The sequence below is a fragment of the Lissotriton helveticus genome, chromosome 5_1 (assembly GCF_964261635.1).
Source record: "Lissotriton helveticus chromosome 5_1, aLisHel1.1, whole genome shotgun sequence".
In the NCBI taxonomy this organism is placed as follows: Eukaryota; Metazoa; Chordata; class Amphibia; order Caudata; family Salamandridae; genus Lissotriton; species Lissotriton helveticus.
In genome coordinates, this window is record NC_136065.1 from 1,774,233,034 (window position 1) to 1,774,254,854 (window position 21,821).

General features: G+C 50.1%; 1 protein-coding gene across 4 annotated transcripts in view; it reads right to left on the reverse strand.

Moving 5' to 3' along the window:
* The window catches only part of DDX42 (DEAD-box helicase 42), a 465,634-nt gene that overhangs the window by 295,657 nt on the left and 148,156 nt on the right, over positions 1-21,821 (reverse strand). For all 4 annotated transcript variants that reach the window (XM_078645044.1, XM_078645045.1, XM_078645047.1 and 1 more), the window contains one exon: positions 2,231-2,335. In XM_078645044.1, coding sequence (XP_078501170.1) covers positions 2,231-2,335 — 105 coding nt within the window. The remainder of the gene's footprint in view (positions 1-2,230; positions 2,336-21,821) is intronic.

Below are 21,821 nucleotides of genomic sequence, written 5' to 3' on the forward strand. Positions count from 1 at the left end.
TGCCGAGAACAGCCAGGTTTTTACTTCCTTTCTAAAGGATTCCAAAAGATGAACAAGTTTTTATGGCAAAAGGCAGCTGATTCCAGGTTCGTGCTGCATGTACAAGGAAGCTTCTTCCACCCCAGCTAGCTCGTCTAAATCTGGGGACAGTAATTAGCTTCAATTGACCGGATCTCAGAGGTCTCGTTGGTTCATATTGTTTTAAATGAGACCTCAAAAATTGTGATCCTGTTCCCTGAAGTGCCTTATATGCCAGGCAGAGTGATTTAAATTTCACCCTTTTTGCAATTGGCAGCCAATGCAGGGTTTTTAGTTTGTGACTGATTGGCTCAAACTTAGGTTTGCCTAAAACCAGTCTGGCTGCTGCGTTTTGCAGGCGTTGTAATTTAGCTATGATTTTTGTCTTAGCTCCGGCATATAAAGCATTCCCGTAATCCAGTCTTGCTAAGGCTGTCACTATTGTCTTACGCGAATCCAGTGGTAGATAAGGCAGTATCTTTTTATCATTTTTAGAATATACCAGAGTGTTGAAGACAGCTTGCTGGCTTGGGCTTCAAAAGATAGATTGGTGTCAAGAGTGACGCCCAAATTCTTCACTTTTTCTGATGAGTTTGGGCATCTATCCAAGTCATTAGGCCACCAAGCGGGGGACCAGATGTTTGTGTCACCCACTAGTATCATCACTTCGCTTTTATCTCCGTTAAGCTTTAGGCAATTCCTTTCCATCCATTGACTAACCTGTGTCATACATAGTTGGAATTTTTCTGCTGTGTCCTCCACATCCTTGCTGATAGACACCACAATTTTGGTGTCGTCAGCATAGGATATTGGGGTGAAACCACAGTTTCTTATGATTTCTGCAAGGGGGGCCACGTATAAGTTAAAAAGGGTAGGACTCAGCGAGGACCCCTGCGGGACCCCGCATGGTAAGTTAAAAGATTTAGATTTCGTTCCTCCTACTTCTACTGAAAAAGTTCTGTTTACTAAGTAGGATGCGATGAGGGTACATGCCGAGTCATGTATTTCTGCTGTTTTTAAACGAGTTTGGAGAATCTCATGACTGACCGTGTCGAAGGCCGCCGATAGATCGAGTAATATCAAGGCGGCCTTCGCTCCCTTATCCAGCACTTTCCTAAGTTCTTCCACAGCTGTAATTAAAGCAGTTTCCGTTCTGTGTCCTTCACGAAAACCAAACAGAGTGGTCTAGCCAGTTACCGTCCATCAGATAACGGGATAGCTGTTTGTTTAAAAGTTTCTCTAAAATTTTTGCGGCGAAAGGGATCCTAGCTATAGGTCTATAGTTACTTGGTTCTTCACAGTCCAGATTTGATTTTTTTAGTAGTGGTCTAATTGATAACTGTTTCCAGTCGTCTGGAAAGGTATTAGTTCCAAGTATTTGAACAAATAATTTTTCTAATACCAGGCTCAGTTGTTCTGAGCAGATTTGCATTATTTTGGGTGGACAAAGGTCCATTGGGCTACCTGAGTTAGTGGTGAGTAATTCCTTCTGAATTTGATCCATTGTTGGAGGAATAAATTGGAACAATATGGGTTGGACTGATTGTTCCACTAAATTTGTTGATTGTGAGGTAGCCTGATCTGCCATGTCTGTGTTATGGCTTTTGAAAGAGTCATAAACTGAAGATACTTTGTTTACAAAGAATTCACCTAGTGTGTTACAAAAGTCTGACGACATTTCTTCTAAAGGACTGTTTTCAATTTTTCAAAGTGGTTTTAACTGTAGAAAAGAGGGTTTTACTAGAGTTTTTTGACTCAATTTTTTGAACTAAGTATTTGCTTTTCTCTGTTATTCATTTTTTATAGCTAGCTAGAACTGCTTTATATTCTTTTTTTTGCTGGGCATCGTAGTTGGTTCTCCACTTTTTTTCTGCTCTTCTACACGACTGTGTAATTTGGTACAATTGTTTTTCTGCAGCCATGTCCATTTGATTTTAAAATTCCCTTGATGAGCTCGAACCCCATTACGGATGAACTTATCACAATAGACTGAGTTGGAACTTGTTGATGGAAAGGGACTACTCGTAAAGTGAATGACTGTGTAAAATAACACAAATATACAGAGGCTACCTGGCCATCAAGGACATCACCAGATACAGAAATAGTAGACCACACATTCTACAAGACTATTATTCTGAGTATGCAGAAAACACTACAAAAACCAATGAAACTTCTATACATCCCCAGCTTGCCGGGTTATGTTTTCACCTACCCGGAGATTTAGCTTTTGGTGGAGATCGTGAACTTGCTGAGGTGTAAGACTGCTGATTTCTTCATGCTCCTCATAGAAGTTTTTCTCAAATGGAGGATACGCAATCTGGAGGAGACGCCAAAGTGTTAAAATTGTGCAACCCAGACTTTACTCCATAGAAACTGAGATTCTTTTAACAGTTTCATATCTAACACGTGAATAGATTATCAAAAAATTAGACATAATTGGAATTATTTACTCAACAAAAAGACATGTTAAGAGCAGCTAAGAAAAAAACTTCATAATGAGGTACAGCAAAGGGATATTAAGTATGTAAAATGCAGGTTCATCACTTCTTTCATACTTCTACCACAAGTAAAGTTGAGACAATCCTCATCTTCTATTCTGCTACAAAGAAAATAAATATGAAAAAATGTGATCCGTTTAGGAAAGTTATTAACAAATGCTACTGGATTGGAGAATAATCTACTTAGCATACTAGTGATAGAGGAAGGCCGGCATCAATGCAAATGATTGGCCTCCGTAATATTGTTACACTGGATAGCCTAACATCAGATGTCCAGTAGCTCTAGGAGATCTGGCTGGCCAGACTAGACTGGCATTTCCTTTTATTTCTGAAAGATATCATGAGAACAAGGTAGGGATATCCTTCCTCAACACAGTACCTTCTTGCATGGATAAGAAGTGTTTTCTTACCTTTAATCCTAGTCATCAGGGGAATCTCCACTGAGATCACAAGCACAGAAAAGTCCCACCTACCTGCAGAATCCCGGGCCACTTCTTTAAAATGTATATTTCTTTGTGTTCCATTTTCACCTTACATCAGAAAGGCCAAATGTTCACATATAATCTCAAATATTTTTGCAGCCTATAAAAAATGCTATATTGGCAATTTCTTTCAATTTTCTTTGAAAAAGGCCAAATTAATATTATTAAAAACAGAAAAGTAACCAGAAAAAAAGAAACGTTTCCCCCCCATAGACTGCAGTTATGCTAGTATGAAACGAAAAGGATACATACCTGTAGGAGTCGTGTTACAGCTTGAACACTTTCTGGATTCACATGCTGTGCATTAATCCGCAATCTAGTGGTTGGGTCCAAAATTGTCTGTTATTTCCTTCTCTTCCTTTTTAGGTCTCGCCTAAGCAATGCTTCCGCTGTATCTTCGAGACATGATGTATTGAGGTATAGAATACGCGCTCCGCATATTTCCCACCCATCGTTTTGAATTGGCTCCTGTTACGATCCTTTCTAAATGGTTGCTTTTGATTCGTTTATAGGCTTAGCAGTCCCTCCTTAGTACCGCATTGTCTGCATTTGCAACCTCCCATAAGGACTGGACCTTTTACAGTTTTATTTACGGTCTATTAGCGCTATTTCATCAATGAGTTAATCCTAGCTTCTGTTTCGGGCTGTGCGGTACGCTTTCATCTTAAACAATAGGGCCGTGCCTTTCTCTTCTCTGGCGTGGGTCGCCATATTATTTTTTCAATGTTCTATACTTTTAGTATGCACCGCAGCGCAGTCGGCATGCTGCACTGTTAACAAAAATTGTACAATACTGAAGAAGAAGAAAAAAAAAAAAGGGAGGTTGGCGAGCCACCCCTTTCTTTTCATCGGCACGTCTCAAAACGGTTTATTCAATATTGTACATTTTTCATAAGCAGCGCAGCACGCTGCCTGTGCCGCCCTGGTTACTGAAAACACATAATATTGACAAAATAGAGCAATCTGTTTCGCATTATGTGAGAAAGTGCCATCTTTCTTGCATTGGTATGCCCCCACTTTTTGCTGAACTGCTGATGCGCGTTGACGAAGTGTGCCCTGGGCTCCTGCCAACCAGGTACCCAGGGCCTGTGTTCCTTCCCTAAAACTGTGTTGAAACTAAAACCTAAATTGGCATCTCTGGCCACCTGTCAGCCCCTAGTAAATGGTACTCTAGGTACCCAGGGCATGGTGACCAGAGAAGACCCCTAAGGGCTACAGCACTTATTGTGCCACCCTTAGAGGACCGGTACCCTGACACCCACACCATGCCCTTGCAGGCTGAGTGCCTAGGTAAAGAACTAAACAAAGAGTCGACATGGCATACATCCCTGGGTGCCATGCCCACAAACCCACTGCCCTGGCATATATCAGTCACCCCTATAGCTGGGTGCCCTATGCCAGAGGTGTGGGTACAGGTGCTTGAGCCCTGTGCCCCTACAGTACCCAGGGCCATTCCTGGCCACTGTAAGTGCAGTGATGCCATTAAGAGTATATGGTGCTGGGAGGTCGTCATTACGAACTCCACAGCACCATAATGGCTACACTGAAGACTGACAAGTTTGGTACCAAACTTCTCAGCACATTAAACCCACACTGATGCCAGTGTGGGATTTAATGTAAAATGCACCCCACAGGGCATCTTAGAGATGCCCCCTGAAACCTAACCTAACCTACAATCCACGTCTGGACTGAGTGGCTGCCCAGGCTGCCTCACAGCAGACATGTTTGCTGGAGCCCTGGGTGGAGAGCCCCTCGCTCTCCTGGGCCTGCAACAATGCACATCCTGGGGGAGGTGCTAGGTCTCCTCCCCCAGGATGGGCGGTGGGAAACTTCAAATACATGCCGCCTTTGTGAGCTTCTCCAGGCCACTTGCTGTACTCAGCAACTGGCCCCCACCAGTTCTAACCCCCACTCTGGTGGGAAGACTGGCAGGAAACCCTACGTCAGGAAGGGGGGTGGTGCCAGCCAGTGCCAACCCCAGCCCTCAGGTGGGAGAGGCAAGGTGAAGCACGACCCCGGGCTCCAGCCATCTTGAAGATGGGGAGCCCTGCCCAATCACAGCTATGCTCCTGCCCCCCTGCCACAGGAGAGGAGCAGGCTAGATGGGTGTACTCACCCCCAGGACAGGGACCTATTGGTCCCTGCCCTTGCCCTACCTGTAACGCCCCTAAACTTAGTATTTAGGGGCACCCTGAACCTTCCTTCCTCAGATCCCGATAAGAAAAGAACAAAGAAGATCAAGAAGGAGAAGACCCGCCATGCAGCTGCTAACAAAAGGACTACACCCACTGACTTGGCCCCAGCCCTACCGGCCTATCGATCCTGGAACCTGCTCCTGCCTAATCCCGGCGACTCCTACGGACAGCAACCTTGGACCCACGGAGGACCTGCCTGCCTTGACCCTCTTGAAGACTGGGACGCCCATAAGCAGAGGCTCTGCTTCAACCCCTGGTGCCAGCCAAGAAGCACCAGACCAACCCAGACCAACCCACTCTGCACCCGCCGAGCCTGGCCCGTGCTCAAGTGATCCAAGACCACGAGGACGTCCACCCCAGCGACTGGGACCAGAGGTCTAGTGCCCAAAGGCCCTCCTCGACGAACCAGAGGACACCTGCAGCCTCAGAACCAGGGACCCCTCCAACTGCGACCAGCCGAGGGTAAGATTCCTCGATGCCCAAAGACACCCCTGCACCCGTCGCCCTGCAGCCCCCTGTGCCTTCCTTTGGGGTACCTACCTCTTCTCCAAGGTCCCAACTTACCACTCGAAGTGGTGGTCGCACCTGAAGAAACACCGTCCCAGAGTCTGCAGCCTTTGTTACCTCTTTACCTTTCCCATTGAATAACACTGAGCGCCCGACACCTCAAAAACACCCTGCACCCAGCCGCCCGAGTGCCCCTGGCCGTGCACCCTGTGTCCTAACCTACTTCCCCATTTGCCCTGAGCAAGTGACCAGGAGCCCAGCTCCCACAGTCGCGTGGCTTGCTCGCCAGCAGCCACCAACCGAAGGCCCCCTGCCTCTCTAATTGGATAACATTGGGCCTAACTACCTCTGCACCCGGCTGCCCCAGTGCCACTGAGGGTGAACCAACTGTACCTACCTGACCCTGGGGGATCCCAGAGTCTAGGTCCAGAACCTTAACTTCACCAATCGAGTACTCACCTGGGAACCGGTAACTCACTTACCTGCCATTGGATAACTGACTGGTTTGACTCGAAAAATCTTCTCAGTGTGCAGTTTTGGAAACTTAGAATATTCCTATAAAAACAGCCGAATTCCGAAGTACTCACTTGTGATAAGGAGAGAAGTCAGTACTGTACCTTGCAGCCCAGTACTGAACCGCAACAGTAGTCCTAACCGGGTTTACTGGTCATCTGAATTTTCTCCATAAGAATCCATTGTCTGCTTTTCTGTGAAATTTCTTCTGTCTACTTGTGAAAACTTGAAATATTCTTTAAAAATCGTACTAAGTACTGAAACGTAATTACTTACCTGTCTTAAGTAGAGATCCCAGTGCTGAACCTAGGAGCCCAGTACTGGATTACAAAAGTAACAAGAACATACTTCACCTGTAACCTGAATTTTTTCCCATTGGATAACATTGCCAGATTTTCCCTGAAAAGTGTGAACTTTTAAAATACCGTTTTATTCCTTAACCCCTTCCACGCTCGTGACGGAACCATTCCGTCACGAGCCACAGTGGGGCTGTGCTGGTGACGGAATGGTTCCGTCACGGCCCGGCTGCCGTGCGGCGCTGATTTCGCGTCTGCGCTGCGCGTTCTATTGAGCGGGCGGGGCCGTGACGGAACCATTCCATCACAAGCACAGCGCCACCGCGGCTCGTGACGGAGTGGTTCCGTCACGAGCATGGCGCCGCCGTGCGCCCCCTGCCCCCCACCCCTCCAGCGAAATTACCGCCGTGGCCAAGGGGTTAAAAATCACTGCAATAACCAAAACGTTTTTACTAAACTGTTTCCAGCTTGGACCACAGGACTGAATCTAGGATCCAGTCCTGGACTTACAAAAGTAATCTACAAAGTAATCAACTAATTGTGCAGAAAAACCCACTGAGCTCAATGCTAAATTGTGTTTAGAATTGTGTTGCCTACTGCAACCCCTGTACCTATTGTGTTTACAAAGTCTATTGCCTTTCTGCAAAGTACTGATCTGGGACCTCTCATATTGAGAAAAGTATAATTTTGATACCTGTTGGTTCTAAAAATAAAACAAATATATCTTTGATATAAAAACAATTGGCCTGGAGGTCAGTCCTTGAGTTTGTGAAACCTTTTGCTGACTGAGTGTGTACAACAAATGCTTTACACTGTCCTCTGGTACTGCCTTACTGCTCGACCAAGCTACCACTTTTGAGAGTAAGGTCAGCCCTGACTTTAACCTCTGTTATACTTTGGTCCAGTATATATAGAAGCACTTTCTCACACATTACTAAAGGGTTGTGCTATGGGTGTTGCAATATTGGAACGCCAATAGCTCAAACTTTCAGTAATTTGAATCCTATTACATTGCAAATGGTTTTCTTTCTCTCTTAAAGCGAGCTGCCGCCGGCAAGCCTGCTTTCCCAGGGCTGTCCTTGTCTCCATTGTGAGGTTAGTGTCGCACTCCCTCCCTCCCACTCTCCAGTGGTGGGAGGGGACTGAACTGTCTTCGTGCTCTTTTGCTGCTATATCAGCTGCAAAGTGCCGATTTGCCGCTGGCACAGCTTGATGATCCCTGGGAGAAGATGGCAATAGATAATCTGGAGGGCAGTGATATGAGCCTCAACATCACCCTCGAACATACATGTTATGCTATGCACTTGGGCTCTGAAAGCGCCCGTGCCCCTTGCTGCTCTACTTGTGAGGCACAACTTTCTCAATGTGTCTTTTTTATTTAATTTAAAATGTTACTGCCACACCCCGCCTAGTCTCGTGGGGCACTGGCATGTGAACTGTCTGCTTTTGACTTGCTTCACTCGTCACTGAAAGGGAAGTATTTTAAGTACGATGTTTTCTGTCATGTTGCACGTTACACAAGTTAAATTGCCATCTTAAGCAACATGTCCTGCATTCACGCAATTTTCAATAAAACTGTTCGAGTTCTTTCTATAAACACTAACTGGTGTGAACGTTAAAGTTGGATGTACTTTTCAGTGTCTGGGCAACTAGCCATTATAGGATAAAGTGCTGGTATTGACACTCAGGAGTCTACATAAGCAGTGTACAAATTAAGAGTGAATTTTTAGAGTGGGACTTGCAATGTGCTCTGTCGTTTTTCTCCCCCCAAACGTTTAGAGCAATTTTTTATTTTAATAAATTTAGCTCATAATAAAACGAGTTGTGAAGACTGCTTTGAAGGCAGGGTGGATGGACACGATCACACTATCGTAATGAAACCGTGCTTTTAATGCCTCTTGCAAGCACCCAGGGCAGGCAAGGGTAAAGCCAGGGTAAAAACGACCCGGCCGTCCCACATAAGAACCCTTCCTTATAGCTCTAAATTGGTATTTTATTATAGTATGCTAACCAGGCTTTGCATTCCCCGACATGGCTTCTGGTGTTAATTTTGTAGGTCAGTACAGACATAGCTTGATCAGCATTTGTAAAGAGATTTTTGTCTTAACTTTGCCAATTTAGCTGCCAAAAGTGTTACAAAACTAAAGGGTTTTTACTTTTGACAATTAATTACCCTATCCTGCGCAAATATGGACTCGTATACTGTTGTTGGTTTGGATTCATAAGAATAGAGCCTGCGTACACCTCTTTGCTAAGTGACTCATTCAGAGACAAGCTGGATGACATTTGACGTCTCAGGGTGAAGAAAGGTAAATGCTACTTACCAGTATGCATCTGTTCTTGGCATGTAGAGCTGCAGAGTAGTACACTGTGTATTAGATCGCCATCTGGTGTTGGGCTCGGATGATTGCAGGTTGTTGTCTTCTTGGAAGAAGTCTTTGTTAGTCCCGATAGGGGACTCCTCCCTTGGACAATACTGCGCATGGGCATCGGCTCCATCCTCAGATTGTTTTTCGCCATGATGGGAAATTATGGAGGCAGTAGAAGTAAAGAAAGAAGGATGTCCATGTGTATGCATCTAAGTAAGATGAAAACTGGAACGGATACAAGTCCCGGGGAGGCGGGAGGACGTGTACTACTCTGCAGCTCTACATGCCAAGAACAGATGCATACTGGTAAGTAGCATTTTCCGTTCGAGGCATATGAGCTGCAGATAGTACACTGTGCATCGATTGTGCAGCAGTATCCCCTCTAGCGGTGGTCACCTGTATCCGTTGCAGTCGTTTAAAAGAGAGTTTTAAGGACAGCTTGGCCTACTGCAGCTTGCTGCTTTGCTTGCACATCAACACAATACTGTTTAGTGAAGGTGTGTGGTGTAGACCATGTTGCTGCCTTGCATATGTCCTCTAGTGGTATATTTCGTAAGAAAGCCATAGCGGCTCCTATTTTGCGAGTGGAGTGTGATCTAGGAGGAACTGGTAGTGTACGTTTAGCCTTTATATAGCATATTTGTATACACTTTACAAACCACCGTGCAATCCCGCCTTTAGAGATGGGGTTGCCTTTGTGCGGAGGAGAGAAAGCGACAAACAATAGTTACGTTTTTTTTAAATGATTTAGTCCTTTCGATATAGTAGAGTAGAGCTCTTTTAACATCTACGGTGTGTAAAGAGCTTTCTGCTACCGAGTCTGGGTTTTGGAAAAACACAGGTAGCTCGACAGACTGAGGTGAAAAGGAGTGACAACTTTTGGGAGAAAGTTTGGATTAGACCGAATAACCACTTTGTTAGGATGTATCTGAAAAAATGGTTCTTGTATAGTGAAAGCTTGAATTTCACTTACTCTTCAGAGAGAGGTGATAGCAACAAGGAAAGCAGTTTTCCATGTTAGGAATTGCAGCTCGCATCTATGTAGGGGCTCGAAAGGTGGTCCCATAAGTCTGGTAAGGACAACATTTAGGTTCCACACAGGAGAAGGAGGCAACCTGGGTGGGATTATCCTTTTCAAGCCTTCCATGAACGCTTCAATCGCGGGAACTCTGAAGAGAGACAGATGTTGTCTGTTTTGTAAATAAGCTGCAATTGCTGCAAGGTGCAGGCGAATGGAAGAATAGGCCAAATTAGACCTTTGTAGATGTAGAAGGTAACAAATGATATTCTGGATGGAAGCATCCAGGGGGTCAATTTGATTATTTGTGCAGTAAATGACTAATCTTTTCCATTTAGCAGCGTAACACGCTCTGGTAGTGGGTTTTTGGCTTCTTTAATAATGTCCATACAGTCTGGTGATAGGTTTAAATAGCCAAACTCTAAGACTTCAGGAGCCAGATCGCCAGATTCAGTTGGTGCGGGTCTGGGTGCCTGATTTCGCCATGGTTCTGTGTTAATAGAGATGGAGTGAGCCGCAACTTTTGGTGTGGAACTAGAGAGAGTTCCTGCAACGTGGTGAACCACGGTTGGCGTGCCCACGTGGGAGCTGCAACGATTAGTTTGAGACTGTTGTCTGAGCTTGCGCACCACTAATGGAATTAGTGGGAGAGGCGGAAAAGCGTATGCAAATCTGCCTGACCAGTTCATCCATATCGCATTGGCGAAGGCTGGGCATTTCGCATTTTCGTGGGTGGCAAATAGGTCTATGTGTGTATGACCCCACTGTTGGAAGAATGGCTGAAGAACGAATAGTTTTCTTACCTGTCGGTGTAGTTTTGCAGCTTGAAGATCTTTCTGGATTCACTATGCTGTGCATTATTCCGCGGTCTTGTGGTTGGGTCCGGATTCGTAGTCTTTTCTTTTTTTTTGTAGCTCAGGTGAGCGTCGGCGTCACACCTCCTTGGGTGGATTTACGGTGACGTCGGCATGCTTCCTGCGGAAGCTCCCACTCTTGGGCGCCATCTTCGGGTTTTTTTTTTCCGTGTTTCTTTCGTTTCCGAAGTAATGGCAATGTTCTATTTAGGTGATATTTTACCGCTTTGTACTTTTAAAGTCCTTTTTTTTTATTATTAACCACCTCTTCTCTCTCCATCTTTCTGGCGGAGGCGGGTGGGTTCGCTAGTGAATCCAGAAAGATCTTCAAGCTGCAAAACTACACCGACAGGTAAGAAAATTATTCGTTTTGCAGCGTGAATCTTTCTGGATTCACTATGCTGTGCATAGATTTTGTAGCGGTTTCTCATTTCTGTGGCGGCTGGGTGGAAGATGAGCGTTGGTTATTGAATATGTGCTGGAGCACCTTTTGTCCGACTTGTGCTTCCTTGTTCATCTGTATATCCACACAGTAGTGCTTCGTGAACGTGTGCACCGAAGCCCATGTTGCCGCCAGGCATATGTCTTGTATGGATGTGTTAGCCAGGAAGGAGTAGTTTCTGTCCTGTAACTCCAGTTCTGTAGTAGGGGTATCTCTGTTATAGTCATAATCTAGTGAATAGTCCCGCCCATGTGCGTGGACCCCGGAGCAATCAAAAATAATCTCTTACAGTGTCAAAAAATGCAGAAAATGCATAGACACTTAAGAGAGAATTTAAAGACAGATAATGCAGCCAAAAGGCTACACTGTCCAGTACTTCAACTAGAAATTCCACCATAAAATCCACAAAACAGCAAAGCCTGTACAGATTTCCCTTGCTTAACAGCAAAATCCCTCAGGAATGATAGAGAGAAGAACCTGGACAGACAAGCCCCATAGGCTGCCATTATGTGGCTTAATTAGGATACTGTGCCTTTAAGGAACCTTCCAGAACCTTCTCTCAGTATCCCATAATGCATAGCAGGTCCAACTTAGCCTCAGTTCTTTTCGAAGGCGTAGAAAACGCCAGACCTGCAGCATTATGATCATGAACAACACTCCACCGGGGAGGCGGGAGGGCGCTTATGACTATAACAGAGATACCCCTACTACAGAACTGGAGTTACAGGACAGAAACTACTCCTTCTGTAGTAGGGGATCTCTGTGTATAGTCATAATCTAGTGAATAGAATGGCAAGCCCATCCCCACACCAAGCGGCGGTGGAGAGTAAAATAACGCCACTACTGTGCGAACAGATTCCGCAGCGAAGCCTGCCCAACCTGAGCGTCTGCCCTGGCATCAGAGTCCAGGCAGTAATGCTTAGCAAAGGTATGGACCGACTTCCAAGTGGCCGCCTTGCAGATCTCTGCAATGGGAACATTACGGAGCATAGCTGTCGTAGCAGCCTTGCCCCTGGTGGAATGAGCCTTAGGTTTGCCCCCTAAGGTCTTATTAGCTTTGCAGTAACACAACTGAATGCAGGACACAATCCACCTAGAGATGGACTGTTTAGAGGTAGCAAGACCCGTCCTGACTGAGCCATAATTGATGAACAATTGGTCTGACCTACGAATATCTTTAGTCTTATCAAGATAAAACTTCAGCACCCTCCGCACATCCAGGGAATGTAAAGACCTTTCCGCCGGAGAGGAAGGGTTCTGAAAGAACGTAGGCAAAGTGATAGTCTGATTGATATGAAAATCAGAAACAACCTTGGGAAGAAACTTAGGGTGAGTATGCATAACAACTTTAGCATTATGAAACACAGTATAAGGTTCTTGGCAACACAATGCCTGAATCTCACTCACCCTGCGGGCCGATGTAATGGCCACGAGGAACGCCGCCTTCCAGGACAGGTGCTGCAACGAAGCCTTATGAATGGGTTCAAAAGGCTCCTTCATCAATCTGGACAGCACCACATTCAAGTCCCATGAAGGCGAAGGAAGCCTGACAGGAGGGAACACTTTCTTCAAGCCTTCCAAAAAATCTTTGATCACAGGGATCTGGAAAAAGGAAGTCTGTGAAGGTCCTTTCCTGTAGGCAGTCAAAGCAGCCAGATGAACCTTAATGGAATGGACATTAAGGCCCGACTGCGCCAGATGAAGCAGATATGGAAGGATGACATCCTCCTTGCATGACGTAGGGTCATAGTTCTTAGACTTGCACCAGATGCAAAACCTCTTCCACTTGTAAGCATAGGAAGTCCTAGTGGAAGGTCGCTTAGCCTCCTTCAGTATGCCCATACAATCCTCTGGGAGATTCAGATGGCCATATTGTACTATTTCAGGAGCCATGCCGCCAAACTCAAAGACGAGAGGTTGGGGTGCACCATCCGCCCCCCGAACTTCGTGAGAAGGTCCGGCCTGCACGGCAGCTTCATGTGAGGAAGGAGAGATCGGTGAAGTAGGTCCGTGAACCACCACTGTCTGGGCCATTCCGGGGCAATCAGAATCATCCTCGCCCTGGAGTGAGACAGCTTGATGAGAACCGCCGGAATCAGGGGAATTGGTGGAAAAGCGTACAGAAAGCTGTTCGACCAGTTGATCCATAACGCGTTCCCCAGCGTCCCTGGCTGGTAGTACCTGGAGGCGAAGCCTCGGCATTTGCTGTTTTCGGCGGTGGCGAACAGATCTACGTCTGGAGTTCCCCACCTTGCGAAGACTTCTCCCAGTACTTCGTCGTTTATGACCCATTCGTGGTTTTCCTGCACGATTCTGCTCAGTTCGTCTGCCTGAACATTCTGCACACCTGGCAGATGGGTGGCCGTAATCGACAGTCCTCGAGCCAGAAGCCAGTGCCAGATCGCCTGCGCCTCCTGCGACAGAGTGCGCGATCTCGAGCCCCCCTGCTTGTTGAGGTAATACATCGTCGTCGTGTTGTCCGTCTGAACAAGCAGAGAGTTGGTCTAAAAGGACGGATGAAAGGCCTTCAGTGCCAAGTGAACAGCTCTCAGTTCCAGGAAATTGATGTGGTACGTGGACTCCGTCGGGGACCACGTCCCTTGAATTTGCAGGTCTCCGGAATGCGCCCCCCAACCTTGGAGAGACGCATCCGTCACGATGGTCTGCGTGGGAATGTCCTTGTGGAAGGGAACGCCTCTGAGGAGATTCTCCTTCGAGCACCACCACTTCAGAGACTGAAGAGCATGTAGAGACAGTCGTATCCTGTCGTCCCAAGAACCTCTCCTCTGGTCCCACTGATCCTCCAAGCACTCCTGCAGAGGTCTCATCTGTAGCCGTGCGTGAGGAGTGAGAAAGATGCAAGAGGCCATCGATCCCAGTAGAGAAGACACCGTTCTCACAGTCGTAGACGGAGTTTTCATGAGAGCCTGAGCCTTCCGAACGAGTGATAAACGTCGCTCTTCTGAAGGAGACACGCTTGCTGACAGCGTATTGATGGAGGCCCCCAAGTACTGGATGCACTGCACCGGAATCGGGACCGACTTGGACATGTTGATGTGCAACCCCAGCTTGTTCAAGAGAACGCACGTCTTCTGGAAGTGTGCTTGAGCTTCCGAGAAGGAGGAGGCTTTGATCAACCAATCGTCCAGGTACGGGTAGACAAACACCTTGTTCTTCCTCAGGTGTGCCGCTACCACTGCCATACATTTTGAGAATGTCCTGGGTGCAGACTTCAGTCCGAAGGGTAGCACCGTGTACTGATAGTGATTGGTGCCGACTTGAAAGCGCAGAAATTTTCTGTGTTTGCATGCAATGGGCACGTGGAAGTAGGCGTCCTGTAGATCTATGGCACACATCCAGTCTCCTCGTTGCAGCTGAGGGTAGATCTGATGCAACGACAGCATGCGAAACTTTTCTCTGCGAATCCACTTGTTTGCCTGCCGCAAATCCAGAATGGGCCTGAACTCGTTTTTGTCCTTCTTGCGGACAAGAAAGAACCGAGAGTACAGACCTCTTCCTCTTTGAGACAGAGGCACGTCTTCGATCGCCCTTTTCCTTAGCAGACCGTCCGCCTCCGCCTGAAGCTCGTGCAGTTGATACTGCGAGCTGACGGGAGGAATCGATGGAGGAGGGCTGGTGAAACGTAGACTGTATCCATTGCAAACAATATTCAGCACCCACTTGTCCTGAGTAATTTTTCTCCACTCTGCCAGAAAAAATTGAACGCTTCCCCCCACCGGAGCGGGTAACGGACGAGGGGGAAGTAACAGCTCAGGGACGGGACCCGGCCGGGCCCTTGGTCGCGGTAGAGGACTGTTGACGACCTCTACCACCCTGTCGCTTCTGGAAGGGCCGCCTGTACTGCTGCTGCTGCTGCTGCTGCTGTTGATGTTGTCCAGCAGACTGCCCCCTTCCACGACCCTGCGACCCAAACCGACGTTGGTACTGTCGGAAGGGTTTCTTTTCCTTGGGCTTCTCCAAGCCCACTGCCGTCAGGGTCTCCGCTTCGGCCTTCATCCTGGCCATCTCATCATCCGCGTGTTTCCCGAAGAGGGTATCTCCGGAAAACGGGAGATTCGCCACGCGTTGCTGTGCTTCCGGTTTCAATGACGTCAACCTGAGCCAAGCATGGCGTCTCTGGTGAATCCCGTGGCAATATCCGTGCGCGGACAGCAATGATATGTCCGCTGCGGCGCCGATGGCCTGATTAGAGACCAGCATCCCCTCCTTGACGATCTCCACAAAGTCCTCCTTGCGGTCTCGAGGGACGAGGTCTGCGAACTGCTCCATCGAGTCCCACAGGGACCGGTCGTAACGTCCCAGCAAAGCCGAGTCACTGGCGGCCTTCATGGACGAGGCGGATGTCCCACACGCCTTGCGACCAGCAGAATCGATCCACCGGCTCTCCTTGTCCGGAGGCACCGTGGACGCAGGGGAGGTGGCATGAAGCTTCCGAGCAGCAGTCACGATGACTGAATCCGGTACCGGGTCCTTCCTCAAGAAGGCTGGGTCTGAGTCCGGAGCCCTGTACTTTTTTAGGATCCTGGAAGGCACAGATTTCACCGTTGCCGGCGTCAGGAATAGCTGTTCGGCGGGCTCAAGGAGCCCCGGCACCAGAGGTAACAGGGGGCGAGACAAGTGCCTTTTGTGTAAAGTCTCAAATATCACCGAGGTAGAAGCCGTAGGTGCTTCAACCTCAATGCCCAACTTCGCCGCACCACGCAGGAGAACCTCCTGAAATGTGCTTATATCGTCTATCGGAGACACCCTAGTCTCCGGCGAATCGGACAGCGTGGGCGAGTAGGAACGGGTCCCAGATGGAGAACGTGACCTGGACCGACGTCTCTTGTGATGACGCCTGGATCGTGAGGAAGATCCACGGCCACTCCTTGATCTGTCCCGTCTCCCCGAGCGAGACCTCGACCTCTTGGGCCTCGGACGCTCCTTCGGCCTCCCAGGGTCAGGAGCTCTAGGCTTCTTAGGAGTCTTCTTCGGAGGCGTCGGAAACTTAGGCATCGACACCGCCCTCGGTGGGATCGGGGGTGGAGGAGCAACCGGACGCGGGTCCCGCGGAGCCGGCTTCGGAGGTGGGGTAGGGGCCGTCGGAGGAGGACCCTTCGGCACAGCAGGCCGCGGAGGAGGTGTAGACGGCTTCATCGGAGTATCCACCCCGGAATGCGCCGGTCCCGGCGAGCCACCATCTCTTCCAGAGCGTGGGGAGCCCCCCACAGTCCTGGGCCTGTCCTTAGGACCTCCAGACGTTGAAGACCGGTGTCCAGACGACGACCGATGTCCCCTCGACGTCGAACGGTCCTTCGGCGTCGACCGAATCACACTTCTCGACGTCGAACCGTGTCTCCGTCTCGACGTCGACCCCGACCAGATCGACGAGCCACGAAACCTCGACGACGGGCGATGGTGCCTCGATGGCGACCTCGACCTCTTCGCCGGCCTCGACGTCGACTTCTTGGATCGCTTCGACGTCGACCCTTTGGACCTTCTCGACGTCGACCTCTCTGACCTTCTCGACGTCGATCTCCTTGACCGTCTCGACGTCGGTCTTTTGGAATGCTTCGACGTCGACCTCTTCGGCGCCGGAGACGCCTTCCGTCTCGACGGCGACCTCGACGACGAGGATCCCCTCGACGACGATGTCCTCGACGGCGAACGGCGGTGTCGCCTCGACGGCGAGCGCCGACGCCGGGCCCTCCGATGTCGACCACTCGACGCCGACAGCGACGACGAGGATATCGACACCGGCTTCGACGGCGGCCGGAACACGTTCCTCGACGTCGACGGGCGACGTTTTCTCGACCCAGAGCCCTGGGGAGACCTGGAACTGGCCGTTGACCGTCCCCTCGACGTCGTGGTCAGCGCAACTGACCCAGACGGAGACCTTGGGCGAGGGCTGGTCTTCCTGCCCCTGGGGAGCCCCCCAGAGGCCTCAGCATGGGTAGAAGGAGCCCCTCCTGACCCACCTCGTGCCTTCAACTTTCTCTCCTCAAGTCCCTGAAGCCTGATTTTCTTCCTCTCCTTCAGGGTTCTTCCAGAGAAGCTTCTGCAGATCACACACTCCTCAGGAATGTGGGAAGAGGGAAGGCAGAGAATACAGACCTCATGGGAGTCTGACCTGGCCTTCTTTCTTGAGCACTCAGGGCATTTATCGAATAATGCAGGCATTATGGACAAAAAAAGAGTGCAGAAACACAGAAAGAAAGTCACCAAAGTACTTTAAAAGTACCAAAATTCGAAATTAGTGTAAAACACCAACAAAAACCCTTGAAAAGGGAGAGCTCAATGCTCCAGGGTCCTGCTTGCAGGAGCCGGAAAAAAGAACTGAGGCTAAGTTGGACCTGCTATGCATTATGGGATACTGAGAGAAGGTTCTGGAAGGTTCCTTAAAGGCACAGTATCCTAATTAAGCCACATAATGGCAGCCTATGGGGCTTGTCTGTCCAGGTTCTTCTCTCTATCATTCCTGAGGGATTTTGCTGTTAAGCAAGGGAAATCTGTACAGGCTTTGCTGTTTTGTGGATTTTATGGTGGAATTTCTAGTTGAAGTACTGGACAGTGTAGCCTTTTGGCTGCATTATCTGTCTTTAAATTCTCTCTTAAGTGTCTATGCATTTTCTGCATTTTTTGACACTGTAAGAGATTATTTTTGATTGCTCCGGGGTCCACGCACATGGGCGGGACTATTCACTAGATTATGACTATACACAGAGATCCCCTACTACAGAAAGCTATTGTAGCACCCTTTTTCCTAGTGGAGTGGGCACGTGTCCCCTCTGCTAGCTCTTGTCCTGCACGTTTGTGGCAGAGTTGAATTGTTTGTGCGATCCATCGTGCAATAGTCTCTTTGGTTACTGCCTTGCCCATGAAACTGTTGGCGAATGACACAAAGAACTGTTTTGTTTTCCTGTGTCCCTTCGTCCTCTCAATGTAGTGCATGACTGCCCTTCTGGCGTCCAGGGTGTGCAGGGCTCGCTCTGCGATAGTGGTTGGTGTTTGGAAAAAACTCGGTATCTGTATAGACTGGTTCATGTGGAATTTGGACACCACCTTCGGCATGAAGTGTGGGTCAGTCCTCATCACAACCCTATCATTGTGTATTTGTATGTAGGGTTCTTGTAGCTTCAGCGCCTGAAGCTCGCTTACTCTGCGTAAGGACGTTATTGCAACCAGGAAAGCGGTTTTCATAGTTAGCATCTTTAGGGAGGCCTTGTGAAGTGGTTCAAAGGGCTCTTTCATGAGTTCCGTTAGGACTATGTTCAAGTTCCATGCAGGTGGCGGCACCCGCTTGGGCGGTGCGATCCTTTTCGCTCCTTCCAGGAATCTCTTCACCACCTGTGATGTGAAGAAACTCCTGCATGTTTCTCCCCTTGTGTAGGCGACTATCGCTGCCAAGTGAACTCTTAACGAGGATGAGCTAAGGTTCTTCTCCAGCAGGTGCGTCAGGTACTTTAGCACTGTGGAGTCCTTCATTTTATTTTTCTGCACCACATTGTGAATCTTTTCCATTTCGCAACATAGCACTTCCGAGTGCTGGGCCTTCGTACCTCCCGAAGGACCCTCGGGGCGCACGCCCTCCCCTCCGCTGACTACATTCTCCTCGGGGACCTCAACTTCCACCTGGAGAACAACAACGACCGCAACACCACCACCACCCTGCAGGACAATCTCGCCAACCTCAGACTCAAGCAACTGGTGACCACCCCCACACTACGCCGGACACACACTCGACCCGATCTTCTCTTCCAGCAAGGACATCGCCTTCAGCCACGCCACGGGACTCCACTGGACGGACCACAGCTGCGTCCACTTCAGCTTCAGAAGGACCACGCTCCACCATCACCAGCAACAGGCTCCCCGCAGAAGCTGGAACAAGATCACTGCAGACCAGCTTGCGACTTCCCTGAGCAAGAACCCCCCCACCAGCACAACTAACCCCAGCCAAGCAGCCACCAACCTCACGAAATGGATCAGCGACTGCGCAGACGACCTCGCCCCGCTGAAGACCCCGCCGAGCAGACCCGGCAGCAAGAAAGCCCCATGGCTTAACGACGAACTCAAGAGCTCCAAGAAGAACTGCAGAGCACTCGAGAAAACCTGGCGCAGAGACCCAACACCGGACAACATGACTGCCCTCAAGCTCGCCACCCGAAAACACCACCAGCTGATCCACGCCACCTGGAACCTGCTCGACAACACAGCCCCAGACGTCGCCGCCCTCACGGAAACCTGGATGAACGCCTCCTCAGCGCCCGACATCGCCATCGCCATCCCGGACTGCTACAAGATCATCCAGAGGGACCGCGTCAACCAGACAGGAGGAGGCATCGCCATCATCCACAGGAACACCATCCGCATCACGACCGACACCGACGATACCCTCGCACCCGCCGAACACCTGCACTTCCAGATTCACGCCAACCCCAAGACCACCCTCAGAGGCACCCTCATCTACAGACCCCCGGGACCACGCACACAATTCAGCGAAGACATCGCCGACTTCATCAGCCCGCACGCCCTCCTCTCCGCTGACTACATCCTCCTCGGGGACCTCAACTTCCACCTGGAGAACAACAACGACCGCAACACCACCACCCTGCTGGACAACCTCGCCAACCTCGGACTCAAGCAACTGGTGACCACCCCCACCCACTACGCCGGACACACGCTCGACCCCGTCTTCTCCTCCAGCAAGGACATCGCCTTCAGCCACGCCACCGGACTCCACTGGACGGACCACAGCTGCGTCCACTTCAGCTTCAGAAGGACCACGTTCCACCATCACCAGCAACAGGTTCCCCAAAGAAGCTGGAACAAGATCACTGCAGACCAGCTAGCTACTTCCTTGAACATGAACCCTCCCACCAGCACAACGAACCCCAGCCAAGCGGCCACCAACCTCACGAAATGGATCAGCGACTGCGCAGATGACCTCGCCCCTCTGAAGACCCCGCCGAGCCGACCCGGCAGCAAGAAAGCACCATGGTTTAACGACGAACTCAAGAGCTCCAAGAAGAACTGCAGAGCACTCAAGAAAACCTGGCGCAGAGACCCAACACCAGACAACATGACTGCCCTCAAGCTCGCCACCTGAAAACACCACCAACTGATCCACGCCACCAAGAAAACCGCATTCAAGGAACGACTGGACAACAACGCACACAACAGCAAGGAACTCTTCAACATCGTGAAAGAGCTCTCCAACCCCAACGCCGGAAACAACGACATCACCCCCTCGCAAGACCTCTGCAACTCCCTCGCCTCCTACTTCAACAAGATCGCGGACATACACAACAGCTTCAGCACTCAACCGACGCACGCCACGACCGAACCACCGCCCCCCACCACCACCACCACCCTCCGCGCCTGGACCCCGATCAGCACCGAAGACACCATCCGCACGATGAACTCCATCCACTCCGGATCTCCGACAGACCCCTGCCCTCACCACGTCTTCAACAAGGCCGACGCCGTCATCGCACCCCACCTGCGGGACATCATCAACACCTCCTTCGACACCGCCACCTTCCCGGAGAGCTGGAAGCACGCCGAACTCAGCGCTCTACTCAAGAAACCATCAGCAGACCCAACCGACCTCAAGAACTACCGCCCCATCTCGCTGCTCCCGTTTCCGGCCAAAGTCATCGAGAAGACCGTCAACAAGCAACTGGCCGCCTTCCTCGAGACGAACGGCTCCCTCGACCTCTCGCAGTCTGGCTTCCGGGCCAACCACAGCACCGAGACCGCCCTGATCGCAGCGACCGATGACATCCGAGCCCTGCTCGACAACGGAGAAACAGCGGCCCTCATCCTCCTGGACCTCTCCGCGGCCTTCGACACTGTCTGCCACCGTACCCTAGTACAGCGCCTCAAACGTCGGAATCCAGGAGAAGGCACTGGAATGGATCACCTCCTTCCTCGCCGGAAGGACACAGAGTCCGCCTCCCCCCGTTCAGATCGGAGGCCACCGAAGTCATCTGCGGCGTTCCTCAAGGCTCCTCGCTCAGTCCAACCCTCTTCAACGTCTACATGAGCCCCCTCGCAGCCATCGCACGCCAGCACAACCTGAACATCATCTCCTACGCCGACGACACCCAGCTGATCCTCTCCCTCACTAACGACCCCGCCACCGCCAGAGCCAACCTGTACGAAGGGATGACAGACGTAGCCAACTAGATGTCGAACAGCCGCCTGAAACTGAACTCTGACAAGACGGAAGTCCTCGTCCTGGGACCCTCCGCCTGGGACGACTCCTGGTGGCCCCCCGCCCTGGGCAGCGCACCCAAACCAACTGACCACGCACGCAACCTGGGCTTCATCCTGGACTCCTCCCTCTCCATGACCAGACAAGTCAACGCCGTCTCCTCGTCGTGCTTCAACATCCTGCGCATGCTACGCAAGATCTTCCGATGGATCCCCACCGAGACCAGGAAGACGGTCACCCAGGCCCTCGTCACCAGCCGTCTGGACTACGGCAACTCCCTCTACGCCGGAACCACCGCCAAACTCCAGAAAAGACTCCAGCGGATCCAGAACACCTCAGCACGACTCATCCTGGACATCCCCCGCCGCAGCCACATCTCCGGACACCTGAGAAACCTGCACTGGCTCCCGGTC